At 48.4% G+C, this 26,906-nt stretch overlaps 1 protein-coding gene across 1 annotated transcript; it reads right to left on the bottom strand.

Annotated features, from left to right (window-relative positions):
* Nucleotides 1-19,953: 19,953 nt before the first annotated feature.
* On the bottom strand, nucleotides 19,954-22,599 carry LOC120997554 (hemoglobin heart muscle subunit alpha-type-like). Its single transcript, XM_040427645.1, has 3 exons — nucleotides 22,346-22,599; nucleotides 20,465-20,669; nucleotides 19,954-20,192 (listed from the first exon to the last, which is right to left on the bottom strand). The coding sequence occupies exons 1-3, from the start codon at nucleotides 22,438-22,440 to the stop codon at nucleotides 20,082-20,084; spliced, it is 411 nt and encodes a 136-aa protein (XP_040283579.1). The 5' UTR covers nucleotides 22,441-22,599; the 3' UTR covers nucleotides 19,954-20,081.
* Between the last annotated feature and the right edge of the window lie 4,307 nt (nucleotides 22,600-26,906).

The following is a 26,906-nucleotide window of genomic DNA, read 5'->3' as shown; positions in this document are numbered from 1 at the left end:
ACTTGTTTGTACATGGATTTAAATTAGGTTTAATGCTCCCTGAACAAATAGTTCACATTTGATACAATATGCATGATGCTATTGTCTTATTCTAGACTGTTCATGGCATCACGGAAGAAAACATTAATTAATGTATTACTAACATGGTCAGTTGATCTGTTGATTTAGTCTTTTCAACTGATTCATTAAAAACATAATGTTGCTCAATGATGAACATAGACTGGGACAACTCTAGCAAAGGCAGAATATAGCACTGGACCAACAGGCTTGTACAGTAGACACTAGTCATAATGGGTGAATGACTTCATCTTCATCTTTTTTGGTTGAGCCTATCACTCGGGAACCTGTTAAATCTTGAATCATTCAAAATCAAAAAATTTTGACATAGCTCCAGATTACGATTTTTAAGCTCCTTAGCATGAACATTTTTTAGATATCAAAATAAAAACTATATTATATATGTTTTTTCATGAGGGTATTGTCAAAAAATGTTCAATAGCAGCAGCAGTAGATCCATTGTTTTAATCCACCTAGATGACTAGGATATATCAGGAGTCGTGACAGGTTGCATCATCCACCATAGGTTTTTTGAAAATGGTATTGAATGAGCCCCACACAAGCAGAACATGAAGCAGCAGCAGTAGATTGAGTGTTATAATGCCCCTAGATGACTAGGATAGATCAGGAGTCAGGACAGGTTGCATCATCCACCATAGGTTTTTTGAAAATGGTATTGAATGAGGCCCACATATAGCTAGGCCCAAATCAGCAGAACATGAAGCTGCAGCAGTAGATTGAGTGTTATAATGCCCCTACATGACTAGGATAGATCAGGAGTCAGGACAGGTTGCATCATCCACCATAGGTTTTTTGAAAATGGTATTGAATGAGCCCCACACAAGCAGAACATGAAGCAGCAGCAGTAGATTGAGTGTTATAATGCCCCTAGATGACTAGGATAGATCAGGAGTCAGGACAGGTTGCATCATCCACCATAGGTTTTTTGAAAATGGTATTGAATGAGTCCCACATATAGCTAGGCCCAAATCAGCAGAACATGAAGCAGCAGTAGTCGATTGAGTGTTATAATGCCCCTAGATGACTAGGATAGATCAGTAGTCAGGACAGGTTGCATCATCCACCATAGGTTTTTTGAAAATGGTATTGAATGAGGCCCACATATAGCTAGGCCCAAATCAGCAGAACATGAAGCTGCAGCAGTAGATTGAGTGTTATAATGCCCCTAGATGACTAGGATAGATCAGGAGTCAGGACAGGTTGCATCATCCACCATAGGTTTTTTGAAAATGGTATTGAATGAGCCCCACACAAGCAGAACATGAAGCAGCAGCAGTAGATTGAGTGTTATAATGCCCCTAGATGACTAGGATAGATCAGGAGTCAGGACAGGTTGCATCATCCACCATAGGTTTTTTGAAAATGGTATTGAATGAGCCCCACACAAGCAGAACATGAAGCAGCAGCAGTAGATTGAGTGTTATAATGCCCCTAGATGACTAGGATAGATCAGGAGTCAGGACAGGTTGCATCATCCACCATAGGTTTTTTCAAAATGGTATTGAATGAGGCCCACATATAGCTAGGCCCAAATCAGCAGAACATGAAGCAGCAGTAGTCGATTGAGTGTTATAATGCCCCTAGATGACTAGGATAGATCAGTAGTCAGGACAGGTTGCATCATCCACCATAGGTTTTTTGAAAATGGTATTGAATGAGGCCCACATATAGCTAGGCCCAAATCAGCAGAACATGAAGCTGCAGCAGTAGATTGAGTGTTATAATGCCCCTAGATGACTAGGATAGATCAGGAGTCAGGACAGGTTGCATCATCCACCATAGGTTTTTTGAAAATGGTATTGAATGAGGCCCACATATAGCTAGGCCCAAATCAGCAGAACATGAAGCTGCAGCAGTAGATTGAGTGTTATAATGCCCCTAGATGACTAGGATAGATCAGGAGTCAGGACAGGTTGCATCATCCACCATAGGTTTTTTGAAAATGGTATTGAATGAGGCCCACATATAGCTAGGCCCAAATCAGCAGAACATGAAGCAGCAGTAGTCGATTGAGTGTTATAATGCCCCTAGATGACTAGGATAGATCAGTAGTCAGGACAGGTTGCATCATCCACCATAGGTTTTTTGAAAATGGTATTGAATGAGGCCCACATATAGCTAGGCCCAAATCAGCAGAACATGAAGCTGCAGCAGTAGATTGAGTGTTATAATGCCCCTAGATGACTAGGATAGATCAGGAGTCAGGACAGGTTGCATCATCCACCATAGGTTTTTTGAAAATGGTATTGAATGAGGCCCACATATAGCTAGGCCCAAATAACTAATATGATAATAATTAAACAAATATTGATAAAATTATGGATTTTACATTAAAAACAATTAAAAAACAACGTATTGGAGGGAGAGCAAAGGAGAGGGATGAACAAGGGACCCTTCAGCGCCCTGAACCGACAGCGGGGGCCAAGAAGTCACTGCCGATCCAGGACTCATTCATTTTTATGAATGTTAGTCTGTCCACAGAGTCAGTGGACAGACGGGTCCTCTTGTCGGTGACCACCCCACCTGCCGCGCTGAAAGTCCGCTCAGACAGTACGCTGGAGGGGGGGCAAGAAAGTATCTCCAGCGCATACTGAGCGAGCTCGCGGCAGGTGTCCAGCCTGGCAACCCAGTACTCCATGGGGTCGTCGGTGCTCATGCTGTCGGAAGCACCAACGGACCCCATGTAGTCTGCCACCATGCGGGCCAGCCGCTGGTGGTTACTCATGCTGCTGCTGCTGGTACTGGGTCGCGCAGACTGGTAGAACAGCCTCATCTCACCCTCAAGGTCACCTGCTCGGCTGGTGCTGGTGGTTCCAGACACCTGCTGGGTGAGATGGGCGGGGAGAACTGGAGCGTGAGGCATAGGGTTTGCCTCCTCCAGCCGGTGGACCAGACAGGCCCGCAACTTTTCAATACGGGCCTGCCTCCGGCTGGCTGGTAGAAACTCCTCCAGTTTCCCCTTGCAGCGAGGGTCTAATAGGGTGGCCAACCAAAACTCATCCCTCTCCTTTATTTTGATGATCCGGGGGTCCCTCCTGAGGCATCGCAGCATGTGGGCAGCCATGGGGAAGAGCACAGCCCGCTGTGACTCTTCAGAGCTGCCAGAGACCATGACCTCTTGGTCCTCCTGCTGCCGATGCTGCTGCTCCCGGTCGGAGGTGCCCCACCCCCGGACTATAGGTGCCCCCAGCACCGGCTCTCCCTCCTGACCAAGCCCAGACTCATGGATGTCCACTAATTCATCCTCCTCCTCGTCCTGGGCCTGGTCCAGGTGGAGCATGGTTGACTCTTCATGCTCCACCAAGGCACTCTCCCCAGCTTCAAGCAGGCGATCTAGTGTCCTGTCCAGCAGGAACACTAATGGGAGCACATCGTTGAGGCCGACATGCTCCCTGCTAACCATCTTTGTCGCCTGCTCGAATGGGGCCAACACGTGGCAGACTTGCTGAATCTGCCCCCACTCCGCATTAGTGATGTAGGGGAGTGAGTGTGTTGGCCCTGCAGTGCCTAGCTCCAGCAGGTATTCCCTCACCGCCCGTCGCTGCTCCCACAACCTCTCCAGCATGTTGAGGGTGGAGTTCCACCGCGTCACACTGTCCATAATCAGCCTGTGGGTGGGCAGGCTGTTGTCCCGCTGCAGTTTGGACAGGGACGCGGTGGCGGTTGGGGATCGGCGGAAGTGGCCGGCAATCCTACGTACCCTTTGCACAATGTCACTCAACCCTGGGTAAGTGCGGAGGAATTTCTGCACCACAAGGTTGAGGACATGTGCCATGCAGGGCACGTGTGTAAGACTGCCAGCCTGAAGGGCGGCGAGTAGGTTGCTGCCGTTGTCACAGACAACCATACCTGCCTGGAGCCTTCGGGGTGTCAGCCACTTCTGGACCTGAGCCTGTAGTGCGGACAGAACATGAGGTCCAGTGTGTCTCCGTTCCCCCAAGCTAACAAGCTGGAGCACGGCCTGGCAGCGGACGTGCCCCACACTTGCGTAGCTACGGGGACGCTTGCTTGGGGGCTCAACAGCCGTGGAGACAGTGGCTTGCGGGAGAGGAGTAGTTCTCCCATGGACACCCCGGGGCGGCACCACAAACTCAGATGCCGCCGTTCCCTCCCCGGCGCCTCGGAGGGAAACCCAATGGGCTGTGAAACTTAGGTAGCGACCCTGCCCATGCCTGCTGGTCCAAGCATCCATTGTGAGATGCACCCTGTCGCTGACAGCATGATCCAGCGACAGGCATACATTCTGCACAAGGTGCTGGTGCAGGGCAGGGACACCAGTCCTGGCAAAGTAATGGCGGCTGGGGACACGCCATTTGGGTTGGGCCTGCTCCAACATCTGCCTAAATGGGTTGCTGTCAACCAGATTGTACGGAAGCAGATGTTGGGCAATAACCCTTGCCAGGAGCCCATTGAGTGAACGCACACGTCGATCCCCTGGGGCGTAGGGCACGGTACGTTCAAAAGCATCAGCAATTGTTGGCTGGCGCCGGACGGCAGAGGAGATAGAGGAGGGTGCACTGGTTGCAGAGGGATGGCTGCCGGTACCAATACCTCTACTAGAGGAAGCTGGTGGGTGGGAAACAGTAGTGGCAATATAGAGGGGGAGCTGCTGTACAGTGGCAGGAGCTGCTGTCCCCTGAACACTGGCGTTGCTGCTACTACCACTCTTACTGTGTTCCCACTCCCGCCAGTGGTTCAATCTCATGTGCTGGTTCAGGGCTGTGGTACCCAGCCGAGAAACTAACCTCCCTCTCCTCACCCTGGCATGGCAGAGGTTACAAACAGCAACAGTAACATCATCTGTTGCCAGGGTGAAGAAAGCCCAAACAGGAGACTTCCGCACCAACCTCCTGTCCGATGGCATGGTGCTGGCTTGCGCCTGTTGGGCCTCAGTGTGCACAGGCGGAGCATGCTGCTGCTGTTGCTGCCTGATCCTCTCGACAGTAGAGCCCCTGCCAATGGGCTCCCTGGAGACCTGCCGCACCGTTTCCCTCTGGTGCCTACCTACTTCAGTGCTGCTGGTACTTGACAAAATAGGTGGCACCCATTCGGCATCACCCTCCTCCTCATTTTCAACGTCAGACCCGGTGCCAAACTGTGGTGGACTGAGGGGAACAGCTAACATGGAGCCCCTGACTGTTCTCCGCTGTCCCCTTGCTGGCGCCTGGGTCTGACTAGATGCGGGAGTTGTGTGGCTCAAACCACCCGCACCTGTTGGAAGGGATTCCAAAGGCGTATTTATTGACGTTGCCCCCTCCTCCTCGTTATCACCCATCCCTTCCAAAAAGTACTGCCCATCTTGAGGGCTGAACTGTAAATCACCCTCCTGAATAGCCTCCCCCAGAATGTCCAGCTCTGTGTCCTCGTCTTCAAACATGAGCGGGGACAATTCTGTGGGAGTGGGGGTTGCTAGTACAGGAGGCGTAGATCTGCCGCTACTGCTGCTGCTATGAACTGGGGCTGAGGACTCCGTGTCATTCGAGTCAGCCACCAGAGCCATCACTGTCTCGGCGTCCTGGGAAAGTATGGCCCTTGGACGGCTGCTAAAATTAAAAAAATCACGGATCAGGCGGACACCACTGCCACTGGCACCTGCCTGTACATGACTGGAGGAGCGGCCCCGCGCTGTCGGCGGTCCAGCAACGGAACTGACTCCTCTATTTGCCCGACCGCGGCTGCCTGCACGGCCCGGTGCACTCATAATTTACGTACAAGTGATTGGGCCAAAGGTTTATTGTGGTAGGGACGTGTGTCAAAAAACAAAATAGATTTAACTTGTAATGTAAACCAAAAAAAATAATAAAAATAAATTAAAGTAATAAACGGAAAATAAATAAAACGCCTAACTTCAAAACGAGACTAATTTAGAGTAAGTATAATTTTTTTTTGATTTATTTATGAAAAAATAAGAAACACAGAAAACACGCACACAATCAGACGCAAAGACAAGACAGATGTAACAAATCTAAACACAAAACTAAACTTTTTTTGTTTTTTTTTTCTTTTTTCTAACTATAAAACAGAAAAACGCGGACAATCAGACGCAAAGACAAGACAGATGTAACAAATCTAAACACAAAACTAAACTTTTTTTGTTTTTTTTTCTTTTTTCTAACTATAAAACAGAAAAACGCGGACAATCAGACGCAAAGACAAGACAGATGTAACAAATCGAAACACAAAACTAAACTTTTTTTTTTTTTTTTTTTTCTAACTATAAAACAGAAAAACGCGGACAATCAGACGCAAAGACAAGACAGATGTAACAAATCGAAAAACAAAACTAAACTTTTATTTTTTCTAACTATAAAACAGAAAAACGCGGACAATCAGACGCAAAGACAAGACAGATGTAACAAAACTGAAGTTTTAAATTAACTATAACACAGAAACACGCAATCAAACAGAAGTTTAAACAAGGACGGACAGACAGAAAATTACACTAAATCCCTAACTGACCTAACCTAAAATCTGTTCTAAATAGCCCTAAACACTAACCTAAACTATTAATCTATATCTAGAGGTCTTTTCAAGTCCCTAACTACCTATACCTAATGCCCTACACAGATCCCTGCACTAAAACCTATCAGCTAACTGTATCTTGTATCTTTTAACTAACTAATCTAACCTATCTAATAATTCAGACCCTAAAAGATATTCCCTAATCACTACCTAACACTAACTAGCTAAATGATAGAATAATTCAAAATTTCTGGATCAATAGAATAGCACAGCACAAAACAAGCAGCTCCTATCTCTCCAATAACTAAACCCACAAAATGGATACCGGGGAGTGCCTCGATTTATATAGTGAGAGGTAGACTACTTTCCTATTGGTTGCTAGGGATGTTGCTAAGCTGTGACAATGCCTTCCCATTAGCTATAAGCAAAAATAGGGAGGGGTGAACAATAACCTCACATGGAAAACAAGGAAAAAAAAATGCGAATAGGCAGTCACGAATAATTCGCAATAATATACAATTCGCAGAAGCAGAATCCATAGTCGAATGGCCTTATAGGAATAGATTTATGCGAATTTTTGAAATGTCCGCTTTTTTTCGCATTACAGGAACCGTTGTAAAATAGGCTACATTAAATGGTATTTCAAGGGTCAATCAGTAAGTACACGATAGGATGTCTGGTAATATTTAGGTGCCCATTATTCTCTCAATAAAGGCTATATGTGAAATACTCAATAACACTAGTTTAGGCGGGCGGGAAAAACATAACACGAAAAGTATTTTTTTGCGAATGTTATGGCAGCGGATTTTCGCATACAATATAATATATTGAAAGTGTTACAATTAAATGAGTAAGGATCCTGAACGGTTTTGGACATGTCAAGTAACTTCTGGGCTAGATTGCTTGTCATGGAACATAATTTAGGATTGGCGAAAAACCGTATTTACAATATGCGAGTAGATCGGTTCGCATACAAGCTGTAAGGAAAAAACAGCTAACAGTGGTTGGGATATTATATGCGAAAATTCGCTAACATTAAATGCGTAAAACAATTCGGTTCGTGTAATGGTAACTAACCATTACGCGAACAGAATTTTTTTGCGCATTTAATGTTAGCGAAATTTCGCATGTAATATAAGAAAGTTAAAATTAAATGAGTAACTGAACGCTTTTGACATGATTGTCAAGTGAATTCTCAGCACGGTTGCTAGTCATGGAACATAACCTAGCCTTTGCGAAAAAAAAAAAGTCTTTAGAACATGCGATCCGCACACAAGCTTTAAGCATTAGCAATAAGCATAGTAATACTTGACTGATGGAATGACTCGAAATTTTTCGAAAATAGTGCTATATAAGAAAATCTAGAATATAGCACTATATTCGAAAACTACGGAATTCCGCATTTTTCAAATATAGTGGCATATTCTGGATTTTCGTATATAGCACTATTTTCGTAAATTTACGAGTTATTTCATGAGTCAAGTATATGCTTATTGCTATGCTGCTAATGCATTGATTGCATATATATTATATGCGAAAATATTAAATGCGTAAAAAAAATTCTGTTCGTGTAATGGTTAGATGGCTCTTTCCAAGTTGTGAAGAGCCATCTAACCATTACACGAACAGAATTTTTTTACGCAATTAATATTTTCGCATATAATATATATGCATTAGCATAGCAATAAGCAGCATATACTTGTCCTTGACTGATGAAATGACTCGAAATTTTTCGAAAATATTACTATATACGAAAATCAAGAATATAGCACTATATTCGAAAAATACGGCATTCCGTATTTTTCGAATATAGTGCTATATTCTTGATTTTCGTATATAGCATTTTTTTAGAAAAATTTCGAGTCATTTCATCAGTCAAGTATTACTATGCTTATTGCTAATGCTTAAAGCTTGTGTGCGGATCGCATGTTGTAAAGACGTTTTTTTTCGCAAAGGCTAGCAACCGTGCCGAGAATTCACTTGACATGTCAGAAGCGTTCAGTTACTCATATGGTTTTGACTTTCTTATATTTTATGCGAAAATTCGCTAACATTAAATGCGCAAAAAAAATTCTGTTCGTGTAATGGTTAGCTGGCTCATCCAAACTACTGTTAGTTAGCTGCTTTTGCTTACAGCTTGTGTGGAATTTATAAATATGTGAGTTGTTCTAAATGCATTGGGACTAATCAATTATATTTCTATTGTGTTATTAGCTTAAAAGGAAACGAAATTTCGTTTTAACGAATATAGAGGCAAATATTCTAATTGTTCGCGAATTCTCGAAGTTACGATATTCGCAATAAAAATTCGCAAAACGGATATTCGCGCTCAACACTATTCTAAACTACTGGCCTATGAAATGCTGTCATTTAGGCTGGTGGACACACACAGCTTCAAACAGCTCATGTCACTTGCTGTCCCACAGTATGTTGTTCCCAGCCGCCACTACTTCTCCAAGAGAGCCGTGCCTTCCCTGCACAAACAAGTGTCCGATAAAATCAAGTGTGCACTGCGCAACGCCATCTGTGGCAAGGTCCACCTAACCACAGATACGTGGACCAGTAAGCACGACCAGGGACGCTATATCTCCCTAACTGCACACTGGGTAAATGTAGTGGCGGCTGGGCCCCAGGCGGAGAGCTGTTTGGCGCACGTCCTTCCGCCGCCAAGGATCGCAGGGCAACATTCTTTGCCTCCTGTCTCCTCCTCCTCCTACTCAGCTTCCTCCTCCTCTTCTTCCACCTGCTCATCCAGTCAGCCACACACCTTCACCACCAACTTCAGCACAGCCCGGGGTAAACGTCAGCAGGCCGTTCTGAAACTCATATGTTTGGGGGACAGGCCCCACACCGCACAGGAGTTGTGGCGGGGTATAGAACAACAGACCGACGAGTGGTTGCTGCCGGTGAGCCTCAAGCCCGGCCTGGTGGTGTGCGATAATGGGCGAAATCTCGTTGCAGCTCTGGGACTAGCCGGTTTGACAACATCCCTTGCATGGCGCATGTGCTGAATTTGGTGGTGCAGAAGTTTATTCGCAACTACCCCGACATGTCAGAGCTGCTGCATAAAGTGCGGGCCGTCTGTTCGCGCTTCCGGCGTTCACACCCTGCCGCTGCTCGCCTGTCTGCGCTACAGCGTAACTTCGGCCTTCCCGCTCACCGCCTCATATGCGACGTACCCACCAGGTGGAACTCCACCGTGCATATGCTAGACAGACTGTGTGAGCAGCAGCAGGCCATAGTGGAGTTTCAGCTGCAGCACGCACGGGTCAGTCGCACTGTGGATCAGACACACTTCACCACCAATGACTGGGCCTCCATGCGAGACCTGTGTGCCCTGTTGCGTTGTTTCGAGTACTCCACCAACATGGCCAGTGGCGATGACGCCGTTATCAGCGTTACAATACCACTTCTATGTCTCCTTGAGAAAACACTTAGGGCGATGATGGAAGAGGAGGTGGCCCAGGAGGAAGAGGAGGAAGAGGGGTCATTTTTAGCAGAAGTGAATCAGAGGGAGGTTTTTTGCAACAGCAGAGGCCAGGTACAAATGTGGCCAGACAGGGCCCACTACTGGAGGACGAGGAGGACGAGGATGAGGAGGAGGTGGAGGAGGATGGGGATGATGCATGTTCACAGCGGGGTGGCACCCAAAGCAGCTCGGGCCCATCACTGGTGCGTGGCTGGGGGGAAACACAGGACGATGACGATACGCCTCCCACAGAGGACAGCTTGTCCTTACCTCTGGGCAGCCTGGCACACATGAGCGACTACATGCTGCAGTGCCTGCGCAACGACAGCAGAGTTGCCCACATTTTAACGTGTGCGGACTACTGGGTTGCCACCCTGCTGGATCCCCGGTACAAAGACAATGTGCCCACCTTACTTCCTACACTGGAGCGTGATAGGAAGATGCGCGAGTACAAGCGCACGTTGGTAGACGCGCTACTGAGAGCATTCCCAAATGTCACAGGGGAACCAGTGGAAGCCCAAGGCGAAGGCAGAGGAGGAGCAAGAGGTCGCCAACGCAGCTGTGTCACGCCCAGCTCCTCTGAGGGCAGGGTTAGCATGGCAGAGATGTGGAAAAGTTTTGTCAACACGCCACAGCTAACTGCACCACCACTTGATACGGAACGTGTTAGCAGGAGGCAACATTTCACTAACATGGTGGAACAGTACCTGTGCACACCCCTCCACGTACTGACTGATGGTTCGGCCCCATTCAACTTCTGGGTCTCCAAATTGTCCACGTGGCCAGAGCTAGCCTTTTATGCCTTGGAGGTGCTGGCCTGCCCGGCGGCCAGCGTTTTGTCTGAACGTGTATTCAGCACGGCAGGGGGCGTCATTACAGACAAACGCAGCCGTCTGTCTACAGCCAATGTGGACAAGCTGACGTTCATAAAAATGAACCAGGCATGGATCCCACAGGACCTGTCCATCCCTTGTGCAGATTAGATATTAACTACCTCCCCTTAACAATATATTATTCTACTCCAGGGCACTTCCTCATTCAATACTATTTTTAATTTCATTTTACCATTATATTGCGGGGCAACCCAAAGTTGAATGAACCTCTCCTCTGTCTGGGTGCCGGGGCCTAAATGTGTGACAGTGGCCTGTACCAGTGGTGGGTGACGTGAAGCCTGATTCTCTGCTATGACATGAAGACTTATTCTGTGCTGACATGAAGCAAGATTCTCTGTTACGCGACCTCTCTCCTCTGCCTGGGTGCCTGGGCCTAAATATGTGACAGTGGCCTGTTCCAGTGGTGGGTGACGTGAAGCTTGATTCTCTGCTATGACATGAAGACAGATTCTGTGCTGACATCAGGCCAGATTCTCTCTTACGGGACCTCTCTCCTCTGCCTGGGTGCCTGGGCCTAAATGTGTGACAGTGGCCTGCTCCAGTGGTGGGTGACGTGAAGCCTGATTCTCTGCTATGACATGAAGACAGATTCTGTGCTGACATCAGGCCAGATTCTCTGTTACGGGACCTCTCTCCTCTGCCTGGGTGCCTGGGCCTAAATGTGTGACAGTGGCCTGTTCCAGTGGTGGGTGACGTGAAGCCTGATTCTCTGCTATGACATGAAGACAGATTCTGTGCTGACATCAGGCCAGATTCTCTGTTACGGGACCTCTCTCCTCTGCCTGGGTGCCTGGGCCTAAATGTGTGACAGTGGCCTGTTCCAGTGGTGGGTGACGTGAAGCCTGATTCTCTGCTATGACATGAAGACAGATTCTGTGCTGACATCAGGCCAGATTCTCTGTTACGGGACCTCTCTCCTCTGCCTGGGTGCCTGGGCCTAAATGTGTGACAGTGGCCTGTTCCAGTGGTGGGTGACGTGAAGCTTGATTCTCTGCTATGACATGAAGACTGATTCTGCGCTGACATAAGGCCAGATTCTCTGTTACGGGACCGCTCTCCTCTGTCTGGGTGCCGGGGCCTAAATGTGTGACAGTGGCCTGTTCCAGTGGTGGGTGACGTGAAGCCTGATTCTCTGCTCTGACATGAAGACTGATTCTGCGCTGACATAAGGCCAGATTCTCTGTTACGGGACCTCTCTCCTCTGCCTGGGTGCCTGGGCCTAAATGTGTGACAGTGGCCTGTTCCAGTGGTGGGTGACGTGAAGCCTGATTCTCTGCTATGACATGAAGACTGATTCTGCACTGAAATAAGGCCAGATTCTCTGTTACGGGACCTCTCTCCTCTGCCTGGGTGCCTGGGCCTAAATGTGTGACAGTGGCCTGTTCCAGTGGTGGGTGACGTGAAGCCTGATTCTCTGCTATGACATGAAGACAGATTCTGCGCTGACATAAGGCCAGATTCTCTGTTACGGGACCGCTCTCCTCTGTCTGGGTGCCGGGGCCTAAATGTGTGACAGTGGCCTGTTCCAGTGGTGGGTGACGTGAAGCCTGATTCTCTGCTATGACATGAAGACTGATTCTGCGCTGACATAAGGCCAGATTCTCTGTTACGGGACCTCTCTCCTCTGCCTGGGCCTAAATGTGTGACAGTGGCCTGTTCCAGTGATGGGTGACGTGAAGCTTGATTCTCTGCTATGACATGAAGACAGATTCTGCGCTGACATAAGGCCAGATTCTCTGTTACGGGACCGCTCTCCTCTGTCTGGGTGCCGGGGCCTAAATGTGTGACAGTGGCCTGTTCCAGTGGTGGGTGACGTGAAGCCTGATTCTCTGCTATGACATGAAGACAGATTCTGTGCTGACATAAGGCCAGATTCTCTGTTACGGGACCTCTCTCCTCTGCCTGGGTGCCTGGGCCTAAATGTGTGACAGTGGCCTGTTCCAGTGGTGGGTGACGTGAAGCCTGATTCTCTGCTATGACATGAAGACAGATTCTGCGCTGACATAAGGCCAGATTCTCTGTTACGGGACCGCTCTTCTCTGTCTGGGTGCCGGGGCCTAAATATGTGACAGTGGCCTCTTCCAGTGGTGGGTGACATGAAGCCAGATTCTCTGCTATGGCATGAAGAGACTGATTCTCTGCTGACATGAAGCCAGATTCTTTGCTATGGCATGAAGAGACTGATTCTCTGCTGACGTGAAGCCAGATTTTCTGCTATGGGACCTCTGTCCAATTGATATTGGGTCATTTTTATTTTTTTTATTTTTATTTTAATTCATTTCCCTATCCACATTTGTTTGCAGGGGATTTACCTACATGTTGCTGCCTTTTGCAGCCCTCTAGCTCTTTCCTGGGCTGTTTTACAGCCTTTTTAGTGCCCAAAAGTTCGGGTCCCCATTGACTTCAATGGGGTTCGGGTTCGGGACGAAGTTCGGTTCGGGATCGGATCCCGAACCCGAACATTTCCGGGAAGTTCGGCCGAACTTCTCGAACCCGAACATCCAGGTGTTCGCTCAACTCTATTCAATTGTAATCCTATTATTAGGTACTGGCAGTTGTCAATGAAGGAGTTGTGCCTTTTAAAGTAGACACTTTACAGGCAAGGATCCTGGTGGTAATCCCAAGTCCACTGTATAGCACTCTGGTACTAAGTATGCTGATATATCTGGTTACTATGAGCTAACCTTTAAGGGCGATCTCCCTTGTGGTGGGCAAACACATTTGCTTTATTATTTGCAGGATACTCTTCTGACAAGGTTTAGGTTTTTCCACTATGACCCGGAAGGCTTGCGTAGTGGATAAGGACAATTCTGCGCACTAACTGTCTATTTGCTAATGAGGTCCATAAGCTAAGTTTAGCTGTTAGCCTCGCTAGGCTATCTGCATTCAAGGGCGGGCTGGGATGGGGGGCAGGGAGGCAATTGCCCCCCCAGGCCGCCCTAAAGTATGTTAAAAACGGCCGCCCGCTGAGCACCAGAGGATCTGTTCGCACCACCGATCTGTTTCTGGTATCTTCTCTCTGGTCTCCGACAAGTTGTTAAGGAGTAGGACCTTTCCTACTCAGCCAATCAGTGGCCACAGCTGTGTCATGTGTCCGGCCAGTGATTTCCTGCTGAGCCAATCATAACAACTTATCGGAGCCCAGAGATAAGATACCAGGACCACACAGAGGAGAATGGGAGCTGCTGCAGACAGGGCCAGGTGAGGATAATGTTTTTTGCACAACATTAATAGAGGGGAGGGGGAAAAATGTGACATGGGGTGGGGGAGAAATGTGACATGGAAGGGGAAAAAATGTGACATGGGGGTGAAATGTGACATGGGGGGTAAAATGTGACATGGAGGGGGTAATATGTGACATGGAGGGGGTGAAATGTGACATGGAGGGGGAGAAATGTGACATGGAGGGTGAAATGTGACATGGAGGGGGAGAAATGTGACAACGGGGGTGATGTAAAAAGGAGGGGGTGATGTGACATGGAGGGGGAGAAATGTCACATTTTTTTCCCTCCGTGTCACATTTCTCATCCCTCCATGTTACATCACCCGCTCCATGTTGCTTCGACCCCACCGAGTTCTGGTGGTGGTGGTGGTGGTGGTGGTGGCGCCAAAATGTAGCTTCGCTTGTGTTGGCAAAAATCCTTGCCCCGGCCCTGGCTGTCAGCTGTGCAGGGCTGCACACATGCGTAAGGCACTCTGTAATGTCACTCTGTGCGCAGCCTTCACAGCACAGCCGACAGCAGGAGGATGCAGATCGCGTTGGAGGAGAGGAGCGGCGGCATCCAGGAGCAGGAAGGGTAAGTGTTTTTTTTTTATTTTATATTATATTTATGAGGCTTATGACACTTCTAGGGGCAGATGAGAGGCTGCTGGGGGTATTATGGGGAGCTTTACTACTACTGGGGGGCTATGAGGAACATGATCACTAGTATGGGCACTATAGGGGCATTATTACTACTAATTGTGCTCTGGCAGAGAATTATTTCTATTGGTGGCATATTGGGGAGCACTGTTACTTTGGGGGGCACCCTGGCATAGTATTAGCTTAGCAGAATTATTTTTGGGGGACATTATCTTTATACTATTAGTGTCTGGGCGCAGTTTTTTTTAGATACAATAATTGTTGAAGGGGCACTATCTGTGAGGTAGTAGTATTTCCAGGGGGACTGTTTCTGCAGTATAGTATTGGGGGCACAGCGGGCACAGTATTGGGGCACTATCTGTGTGGTAGTAGTATTTCTAGGGGGACTGTTTCTGCAGTATAGTATTGGGGGCACAGCGGGCACAGTATTGGGGCACTATCTGTGTGGTAGCAGTATTTCCAGGGGGACTGTTTCTGCAGTATAGTATTGGGGGCACAGTATTGGGGCACTATCTGTGTGGTAGTAGTATTTCCAGGGGGACTGTTTCTGCAGTATAGTATTAGGGGTGGCAGCAAAGGGTGTTCAGAAGACGTGAAGATGATGGAAATGTGGGAAACTAAAGTCTGTTTGTCAATCTCTGCAGAGACGGGGGATAGGTGAAAAATCATCATGGCGGTCTGGTCTGAATGGAGAAGATGAGGAAAGAGAACGTCTACAACAAAGGTGACATCACTGGATGTAAGAGGTAGGGGGCGCTATGTAGGAGAGGAGATGCTCCCCCCCCCCCCCCCGCCATTTGCAGAAGGAGGATTCAGAGCTGGGTGGGGACGGCCAAAGGGGGCAGCAGGCCACGGGCGGGTGGCAGATGGTGGGGGAACCACAGGCCTTGAGCAGGATCTGGGGAGGGAGGAGAGCAGAGGAGCTTCCTGGCTGTAGCCGGCTGTCTATTGTATAATGTGAAGCAGGCAGTGCAGCCAGGACGGGCCCCCCCTCTCCGTATGATGTGTAGACAGGCCGCAACTATAGAATGTCAGCTGTACAGTGTTTGTTGGGAGTGGCCTATTATATGTAGGAGGGGCTTTTAATAATGGGCGGGGCTAAAAATGGGCCACTTGACTGGATTTGCAACCCAGGACTAAGGCTGCCAGCATCTTTGTTAATAGACTCACTGTCTGGGGCTTGGTTTCTGTGGTAATCTTCTCCAGGATTGATCGGAGCCCAGAGGAAAGGAAACCAGCTACATGGTGACTTTAGCCTGTTTCTCTCCTCCTCTCACACTCCAACTAACTTCCTGTCTATATGTATAATGTGGCGCCAGCACCACCTAGGGGCGAGTGGGTGTAAATGACAATGCTGGACTGATCATGTGAAATACCATACATCAGATAACTACATAAATAAGCAGATGTTTAAACAGTGGCCAGTGGCGTAGGGATCGCCATAGCAGCCATAGCAATGGCTATTGGGCCCTACGCCACTGGGGGCCCGGGATGCCGGCTGAGGATAAAAATAAAAATAAATTCAATTAAATCGGGGCCCCCCTCTCCTCATTAGCGGCAGTTCCGATCGGAGTCCCAGCAGTGTAATGCTGGGGCTCCGATCGGTTACCATGGCAGCCAGGACGCTACTGAATTCCTGGCTGCCATGGTCAGTTAGTCATACTTACATCATGCGCTGTGGCCGCCGGGCGCTCCTCCTTCTTGTAACTCGACACAGGTCTGTGCGGTGCATTGCTATAAGCATAAGCAATGTGCCTCACAGACCTGTGACGCGTTACAAAAAGAAAGAGCGTCAGGCGGCCACAGCACATGTAATGATGTAAGTATGCTGCAGAGTAACTGCCGCTGACACCACTGATGGGGGGGGCTGGAGGACACACTGCCCACCAATTATTTTGATACCGGAGGGGAGGGGAGGCACACCAATGAATGATTTTAATACAGGGGAGGGGGGGGGAACACTGCCCACCAATGAATGATTTTAATACAGGGGAGGGAGGGGGAGCACACTGCCCACCAATGAATGATTTTAATACAGGGGAGGGGGGGCACACTGCCCACCAATGAATGATTTTAATACAGGGGAGGGGGGGCACACTGCCCACCAATGAATGATTTTAATACAGGGGAGGGGGGGCACACTGCCCACCAATGAATGATTTTAATACAGGAACGGGGGGGCACACTGCCCACCAATGAATGATTTTAATACAGGGGAGGGGGGGCACACTGCCCACCAATGAATGATTTTAATACAGGAACGGGGGGCACACTGCCCACCAATGAATGATTTTAATACAGGGAGGGGGGGCACACTGCCCACCAATGAATGATTTTAATACAGGGGAGGGGGGGCACACTGCCCACCAATGAATGATTTTAATACAGGGGAGGGGGGGCACACTGCCACCAATGAATGATTTTAATACAGGAACGGGGGGCACACTGCCCACCAATGAATGATTTTAATACAGGGAGGGGGGGCACACTGCCCACCAATGATTTTAATACAGGGGAGGGCAGGGGGGCACACTGCCCACCAATGAATAATTTTAATACAGGGGAGGGCAGGTGATACACTGCCCACCAATGATTTTAATACCGGGGGGGCAGGGGGGTACACTGCCCAACCAATGAAAGATTTCCGGGGGGGGGGGGGGGTTAATACCAGGGAGGGCGCACTGGGGGCTGATGGAGAGGCTACTGGGGGGGCTGATGGAGAGGCTACTGGGGGGCTGATGGAGAGGCTACTGGGGGGCTGATGGAGAGGCTACTGGGGGGCTGATGGGGTCTTATTAACATTGGGGATCTTATTGGGGCTGTTAGCTGAGGTCTGATAACATTGGGGGTCTGATTGGTGGTCTGACCTGAGGTATAATTAAAAAAAAAAAAAATTTCCAGAGCAGCTTGGAGAAAAAAGGCCTCACAATCTCCCAAACTCCTTCTGCCCGGCCAAGCGAGCCAGCACCCCTGAGTCTTCAGAACTGTAAGTAAATTATATAAGGGGAGCTTATAATATAAAAAGACGAATTATGTCAAAGCGGCTCTTCACCTACACGTGTATCAGCACTAGATATATACCCCCTACTCTCCCTAATACCCAAACTACACAAGATACATATACCTACCTTCTGTCTAATACACATACACACCCCACGATATGTACTTTCACCTTCTTGTGTTACAGACCCCTGTACAATTTAACAATTTTCTTTAATACACAGACATTTAGATTCATACATTTCCTACACTGGCACAAATGCGTTGCCAGTGACCAACTGTCTGTGCACAGTCCTATGCGTAACCGTCACAAGTGCATGAGGAGCTGCGGATGTGGCGGCGAGGTCCGAGAGGTGTGTGGGGGTGGGAGATCCGGGAGGGGGCCCATAATTATTTTTTTTGCTATGGGGCCCAGTCATTTCTAGCTACGCCCCTGACAGTGGCGTAGCTAGAAATGACTGGGCCACACAGCAAATTATTGAATGGGGCCCCCCCCCCCCCCAGTCATTTTTTGGCAACACCTTCCCCCAATTCCTGTGGCAACACCTTCCCCCAATTCCTGTGGCTAGCAAGATCACTCTCTCAGACCAGGCCCGGCAGTTGTTCCATGCCTCTATACTGCCACTGTATATAATTTCATTGTGTATTACTGTTGAGGGGGCCCTGACAAAATCTTTGTCCTCCTCCTCCTGGATGGGCCCCTTCTGGGTCAGGGCCCCAAAGCAGCAGCTTCCCCTATAGCTACGCCCCTGTGTTTAAAGTGCACGTCAAATATACATCCAGCCACATAATCACCTGATGTTTTCTGCCCAGTGAATGAAAAATTTTTCTGGCCTGTAGTCGACTGGCCTGCAGTAAAATTGATATCCAATGACTGTCTAATATACCTCCAGCCACATAGTCACTTGATAACCCCAGTTATGTCCTCCAGGGCCGCTGATAGAAATCATGGGGCCCCGTACAGCATACATGACGGGGCCCCCTTCAGCTCCACCCCCTGATCCCTCCTTCAGCCACACCCCTGGCCCCTCCCCAGACGCCGCCTTCTGTAAGCCCTGTAAGGCTTCATTCAGACGTCCGGATGCGTTTTGCGGATCCGATCCATCTATCAGTGGATCCGTAAAAATCATGCGGACGTCTGAATGGAGCTTTACAGGGGGTTGATCAATGACAGGGGGGTAATCAATGACAGGGGGGTGATCAGGGAGTCTATATGGGGTGATCACCACAGTCATTGATCACGCCCCTGTAAGGCTTCATTCAGACGTCCGGATGCGTTTTGCGGATCCGATCCATCTATCAGTGGATCCGTAAAAATCATGCGGACATCTGAATGGAGCTTTACAGGGGGGTGATCAATGACAGGGGGGTAATCAATGACAGGGGGGGTGATCAGGGAGTCTATATGGGGTGATCAGGGGCTAATAAGGGGTTAATAAGTGACGGGGGGGGGGGGGGGGGGGGTGTAGTGTAGTGTAGTGGTGCTACTTTACTGAGCTGCCTGTGTCCTCTGGTGGTCGATCCAAACAAAGGGGACCACCAGAGGACCAGGTAGCAGGTATATTAGACGCTGTTATCAAAACAGCGTCTAATATACCTGTTAGGGGTTAAAAAAAACACATCTCCAGCCTGCCAGCGAACGATCGCCGCTGGCAGGCTGGAGATCAACTCTCTTACCTTCCGTTCCTGTGAGCGCGCGCGCCTGTGTGCGCGCGTTCACAGGAAATCCCGGCTCACGCGAGATGACGCGTATATGCGTCGCTGAGCGCAGGGCTGCCACCTCCGGAACGCGAATCTGCGTACAGCGGTCCGGAGGTGGTTTGGTTATGTCGAGGCTGCCCGGGCCCCCCTGCCAGCCGGGCCCGGTACAACTGGGCCAGCTGTACTGGCCTATCAGCGGCCCTGATGTCCTCTACGCCTCTTACACCCTGTGACATCATTCCTTCCTCCCCGGCTCCATAGTCTATTGCAGGCATGCTCAACCTGTAACCCTCCAGCTGTTGCAAAAGAACAACTCCCAGCATGCCTAAACAGCCTACAGAAGGGCATTGTGGGAGTTGTAGTTTTACAACAGCTGGAGGGCCGCAGGTTGAGCATCCCTGGTCTATTGGATTCTGTGATGTAGACCCCATTATTAACCAAATTCACAGTTACAGAAGCTCAGACTAAAAATACCAGGAGACTGGATGTACAAATATAATATTTATTAGCCATCAGGAGAATGAAGATCCCAGGTCATGGAGCAACCATCAGTATCATGGAGGACAGACGCTTGTTACAGGAGACACATGGACATAGATCTGAGAAGAATCCTCCATCAGCTGGAGATCAGGGCAACAGCAACCTCATTGAGGAACTTGTCACAGGCCGACTTGTCCACATCTGGGAATTGCTTGACGATGACCTCCAGGAGACAACCACACAGCAGCTGGGGATGGATGATGGGAGTCAGTGCACCCAACTCTTATAAGGGCTCATGCACACAGCCGTATAATTGCAGATCAAATATGGAGATTAAAGATTTGGTATTGATATTACCTAGATGCCATTTTGCCCAGAAATGGCACCACTCGTCCATGGGTTCTGTAGCACAACACCATTGACAGTGATTGTGGAGGAACTGCAATACCAGATACAGCCATGGACAAGAGTGGCGCCATTTTTAGCAGACTTTCTGATCCCTACTGGACAGATCCTCACCTTGATGGTGTCCACATTGAGCTTCAGCTTGTTGGTGTGCATCTCCCGCAGTGTGGCCAAGTTCTCCTGCAGATTTCCATAGTGGCTGAGGGCATCATTAATGGCGTGGATGATCTTCCCTCCATGTGTCTTCAGATCCTGACTGCCGGGGGTCACATCCATATGAGTGAAGTGGCACTTGGTGTCTGGATGGTGCTGGAAGAGACTGAGGAGAGAGGAACATCCAGTGTTAGAGGAGAACAGTGTCCTTACACCATGTACCAAGGAAATCCAAGATGGACAGAAACTGGGGGGGGAAATAGGGCACGGACAGCACACGTTAGTGACTCAGTGTTTCACCATGGTCTGTGTTGATGCATGCTCTATTTTGTCCATGATCACAGATCCATCACCCCAATTATAGTCTAAGGGTCCATGAAATCCATGGATGCCACAGATCATTAGGAAGAGGAAGTGCAGCGTACTCAAGTTGTGTGCAATAGGTGTTTCTGGGTGATGTAGTGCAATATACACTAACCTGGTACAGCTGACTCTCTGCAAGGGCAGGTATAGGTAGAAATAGTTTGTGACGCCAGTGCCAAGTAAACGGTGGCACGCCGTTTGCGGATGCAGGAATAATTTGAGGAAACGTAGTATTAAAACAGAACTCCAACTTTAGTAGTTTTCCAAGCAGAGACAATAATGGAAATGCAGTTCCTTAGCATACAGTCGATTTTGCAATTCGGTCGATGCAGGCAATTCAGTTACAGCAAGGTAATTACAGAGTGTTGAACACAGGACTTGCAGCACAGGAGCTTGCACTCTAATTCTGTCTGATCCTGGAATATAGCATATCTTCACCAAGGCCCATTAACCTATTTCTGGCTTTATATCCTTGGCTATAGCTTTAATCAGTACCTCCTCTGTCTTTCTGAGTACCTCTTGCTTTCCTGATCTTTGCTTCTCTGTCTCTCAACTTCTGGACACTTCCTCAGGCTCTAGAAACTTCTGAGCTGTGGTCTAGACTGACTTTTACTTCCTTGTCTGGGCCTTATATAAACTAGGGCTCCCTAGCTCCCTCTATTGACTAGAAGCTGGAATGACACCCCTAGCAAGCCTGTACATGCAAGTGTCATAGTAACAGGGAAATACATAGCATTGCATTACATTTTATAAAACTGACATATCAACTTCCCATAATTAGGAGGGACGACAGCACACCAAGTGACACTTTGGTAGTGACGGGTATTACAGTTCCCGTACACTACAATACTATGAAAATTATTTTTCAGCTGTGCAGGGTCAGTGAAACACGAACAGCAAAAAACAGAAACATGGACCTAACACGGATGCGTCACTGACAAACTTCTTATGAACGTGTGAATGAGGCTTTAGGAAGACATCGCTACCTTCATGTGATAGCAGCACCTCACCGGTCTGATTGTATTGTGCTTCAGTTCCATTGAAGTGAATGAGGCTGAACTGATATCAGTCTGAGGACAGGTGCAGCACTGGGACAGAAAGCAACCATTTTTTAAATCTATGCAACCCCCTGTAATTAACACTTTAAACTCAGATTAATTACAGTTAGTCACTAGACATACGGGGTGTGATTATATGCAGTGTACAGCGCTTTTACCATCCTCAAAATATGAATTGCTCATGAGAAGTCCTTACACTTCTATGGGCATGTAGTATTATTCCTAGCAGCACATATTCCCCCTCCCCCACTGACACAAACATTCATGCTCAGCTCTGTTTCTGGACTGTAGTTTGGAAGGTTCCAAACAAATCTGATACATTGTTGCATGTAGTGCAGGGGGCGGAGCACCAGGTGTAACAATGTATCAGCTCCTCCTTCCCAGCCCCTTGTAGCAGTGACTATCTGGCTCTGCCGCTCACCTCTCCATGGCTTCACATCCAATCTTCTCAGCGTCAGCGTCAATCTTCACAAACAAGGGCTCCAAAGCCGCCTTCTCAGCATCTGATAGCGCCATCCTGGGATGTGAAGCTCCAGCACAAGGGCCAATCTGCACTGAGGGGCCCCAGACTCCATCATCACCTTTATATAGGGAGGAATGGCTGCTGATCCAGCACACCTGGGGCCCTACAGGAGAGCCTGACAACCTGGCCTGGCTGACAACTCCTGGACTGGAGTGCAGACACAATCAGCTGGTGGCTCTTGTAGATTAGGGGAATGTTCACACAACAAACATTTGTTACAGGTTTTTCACTGGAATTCAGAACCAAAGACGCTTTTTTTATTGATTTCAATGTTAATTCAAACATTGGTTTTAAAGTTCTGCTGTGAATTGAAAACCACCAGCTCCAGAACTCAGCGGAAAGTCTATGCAAAATATGGAACTCAGGGCAATAAAGAGAGTGTTTTTGCTCCTGGTGTTTTTTTCTTAGTTTGGATTTTTAAAATTCCTCTTGCATTTTATAAAACACAACAGGGGGAGATTGTAAAGGGAAACTGGCTTAGTTGTCCATAGCAACCAATCAGATTCCACCTTTCATTTTTCACAGTTTCTTTGACATAAAAAGCAATTACAATATGCAAAAAAAAATTAAATTCTGGCATATTTTTAGTGGGAGGAAACAATGTCAGAGCAAATGTGTGTGAGGAGGAGACCTCGGGGTGGAGTAACACATGGTGGAATTTACCTCACAGACAAATCTGCCATAAATTCTTCTCATCTCACATGCAGATGTTTCCGTGGATTTCACCCCCTCAAAAAAAATAAACCTAAAAGAGGAAATCTGCAAGAATTCAGGGAGTGATTTATCTGTGGTGTGTAGACAGCGTGCTGTCCCTCCCCAGGTGAGTAGTCCGTGTGTGTATGATCTGAGTGGTATATTGGCCTAATGTTTGTGTCACGGTGCTCCCAGTGGCGTGCCCAGGTGGGGCGGGAAGGGCGGCCTCGGGTGCCGCTCTCAGGGGGGTGCCAGAACAGAAGCAATGAGCACTTCCATCAATACAGATGTATGGGGGTCTGGAGGTCTAATGGGGATCTGGTCTGAGGTCTGATAGGGTTGTCTGGTCTGAGGTCTGATATTGGGGTCTGGAGGTCTAATGGGGGTATTATATGGGGGTCTTGTCTGAGGTCTGATATTGGGTCGGGGTCTTACATGGAAGTCTAGGTTTAAAACTGAGTCTGAGGTTTAAAACTGCCGACTCTCAGGGGGGTGCCAGAACAGAAGCAATGAGCGCTTCCATCAATACAGATGGAAGCGCTCATTGCTTTTCCCTGCAGCCTGCAGCGTCAGGACGTACAGAGCGCACTCTGACCTGACGCTGCAGGAGGTCAGGTGACTGAAGCGCGGGCCCTGAGAAGAGAAGACAGCCAGGACAGGGAGAGTGGCGACAGGAGACTTTATTATTTTACAGTCTGATCTGAGGTCTGATATGGAGGTCTAATGGGGGGTATGGAGAGGTCTAATTGGGGGTCTGAAGGTCTGACTGAGGCAGTCTGGAGGTCTGACTAGGGGGGGTCAGGAGGTCTGACTGGGGGTCTGGAGTGGTCTAATGGGGGGGTCTGTGCAATGAGCAGGATATGGGGTAACGCTGATGCCACTTATGCAGTGGACCAGGATACGGGTGGATAATAGTCTGTAGTTTGTTTGTGACGCCAATTGCAGCGCGCGCAGGGTACTACCCCAGGGCCCTTCCAAGGTGTTATAACGCACGTTCCAGGCTAGGAATGCCAGAGTGGTGTAATGGCCTATAATGTCTCTATAGGGTGGTGATAATTGTGTCAACGGTGTCTCCTACCTGGGTACGGCTGGACTCCTGGCTCACTTGCAATAAATTTGAGTGTAGTGATAGTAGGGGTAATAGGGGTAATAGAGGTATTTTGCAGCAGAAATAATGTCCAGACCTTTAGGTGAAGTTAAAACGTTTCTTTACTGAAGATAACTTGTATCCAAGCAGTATACAGCTTTGGTCTCTGGTCCCAGCAGGTTTTGGCAATCATTGGCAGGAATAAATCTTCTTTAACCACCTCAGGACCGCCGTACGCAGGATTGCGTCTTTGCGGCGGTCCTGTTGTTCTGGGTGGACGCGCCGGTGCGTCCTCTCGCGAGACGCGAGATTTCCTGTGAACGCGCGCACACAGGCGCGCGCGTTCACAGGATCGGAAGGTAAGCGAGTGGATCTCCAGCCTGCCAGCGGCGATCGTTCGCTGGCAGGCTGGAGATGTGATTTTTTTAACCCCTAACAGGTATATTAGACGCTGTTTTGATAACAGCGTCTAATATACCTGCTACCTGGTCCTCTGGTGGTCCCCTTTGTTTGGATCGACCACCAGAGGACACAGGCAGCTCAGTAATATGTTGCACCAAGCACCACTACACTACACCCCCCCCCCCCCCGTCACTTATTAACCCCTTATTAGCCCTTGATCACCCCTGATCACCCCATATAGACTCCCTGATCACCCCCCTGTCATTGATTACCCCCCTGTCATTGATCACCCCCCCTGTAAAGCTCCATTCAGATGTCCGCATGATTTTTACGGATCCACTGATAGACTGATCGGATCCGTAAAAATCATACGGACGTCTGAATGCAGCCTTACAGGGGAGTGATAAATGACGGAGGTGATCACCCCATATAGACTCCCTGATCACCCCCCTGTCATTGATCACCCCCCTGTAAAGCTCCATTCAGATGTCCGCATGATTTTTACGGATCCACTGATAGACTGATCGGATCCGTAAAAATCATACGGACGTCTGAATGGAGCCTTACAGGGGAGTGATCAATGACTGTGGTGATCACCCCATATAGACTCCCTGATCACCCCCCTGTCATTGATTACCCCCCTGTCATTGATCACCCCCCTGTAAAGCTCCATTCAGATGTCCGCATGATTTTTACGGATCCACTGATAGACTGATCGGATCCGTAAAAATCATACGGACGTCTGAATGCAGCCTTACAGGGGAGTGATCAATGACTGTGGTGATCACCCCATATAGACTCCCTGATCACCCCCCTGTCATTGATTACCCCTCTGTCATTGATCACCCCCCTGTAAAGCTCCATTCAGATGTCCGCATGATTTTTACGGATCCACTGATAGACTGATCGGATCCGTAAAAATCATACGGATGTCTGAATGCAGCCTTACAGGGGAGTGATCAATGACTGTGGTGATCACCCCATATAGACTCCCTGATCACCCCCCTGTCATTGATCACACCCCTGTCATTGATCACCCCCCTGTCATTGATCACCCCCCTGTCATTGATCACCCCCCTGTCATTGATTACCCCCCTGTCATTGATCACCCCCCTGTAAAGCTCCATTCAGATGTCCGCATGATTTTTACGGATCCACTGATAGACTGATCGGATCCGTAAAAATCATACGGACGTCTGAATGCAGCCTTACAGGGGAGTGATCAATGACTGTGGTGATCACCCCATATAGACTCCCTGATCACCCCCCTGTCATTGATTACCCCTCTGTCATTGATCACCCCCCTGTAAAGCTCCATTCAGATGTCCGCATGATTTTTACGGATCCACTGATAGACTGATCGGATCCGTAAAAATCATACGGACGTCTGAATGCAGCCTTACAGGGGAGTGATCAATGACTGTGGTGATCACCCCATATAGACTCCCTGATCACCCCCCTGTCATTGATTACCCCTCTGTCATTGATCACCCCCCTGTAAAGCTCCATTCAGATGTCCGCATGATTTTTACGGATCCACTGATAGACTGATCGGATCCGTAAAAATCATACGGACGTCTGAATGCAGCCTTACAGGGGGGTGATCAATGACAGTTGGGTGATCACCCCATATAGACTCCCTGATCACCCCCCTGTCATTGATCACCCCCCCCTGTCATTGATCACCCCCCCTGTCATTGATCCCCCCCCCCCCCCTCTGTAAGGCTGCATTCAGTCTTTTTTTTGGCCCAAGTTAGCGGAATTTTTTTTTTTTTTCTTACAAAGTCACATATTCCACTAACTTGTGACAAAAAATAAAATCTCACATGAACTCACCATACCCCTCACGGAATCCAAATGCGTAAAATTTTTTAGACATTTATATTCCAGACTTCTTCTCACGCTTTAGGGCCCCTAGAATGCCAGGGCAGTATAAATACCCCACATGTGACCCCATTTCGGAAAGAAGACACCCCCAGGTATTCCGTGAGGGGCATATTGAGTCCATGAAAGATTGAAATTTTTGTCCCAAGTTAGCGGAACGGGAGACTTTGTGAGAAAAAAATAAAAAATATCAATTTCCGCTAACTTGTGCCAAAAAAAAAAAATTTCTATGAACTCGCCATGCCCCTCATTGAATACCTTGGGGTGTCTTCTTTCCAAAATGGGGTCACATGTGGGGTATTTATACTGCCCTGGCATTCTAGGGGCCCCAAAGCGTGAGAAGAAGTCTGGTATCCAAATGTCTAAAAATGCCCTCCTAAAAGGAATTTGGGC

The sequence above is a fragment of the Bufo bufo genome, chromosome 4 (assembly GCF_905171765.1).
Source record: "Bufo bufo chromosome 4, aBufBuf1.1, whole genome shotgun sequence".
Taxonomy (NCBI): Eukaryota; Metazoa; Chordata; class Amphibia; order Anura; family Bufonidae; genus Bufo; species Bufo bufo.
This window is presented reverse-complemented; position numbering and strand designations above follow the sequence as displayed.

Excerpts from the sequence above, each read along its gene's own strand:
- LOC120997554 (XM_040427645.1), bottom strand. The coding sequence starts at position 22,440 with ATGGCGCTATCAGATGCTGAGAAGGCGGCTTTGGAGCCCTTGTTTGTG. Across the intron at positions 20,670-22,345 it reads GGATGTGAAGCCATGGAGAG|TCTCTTCCAGCACCATCCAG; the intron begins GTGAGCGGCAGA and ends CTCTCTCCTCAG. Across the intron at positions 20,193-20,464 it reads TCAATGTGGACACCATCAAG|CTGCTGTGTGGTTGTCTCCT; the intron begins GTGAGGATCTGT and ends ATCCATCCCCAG.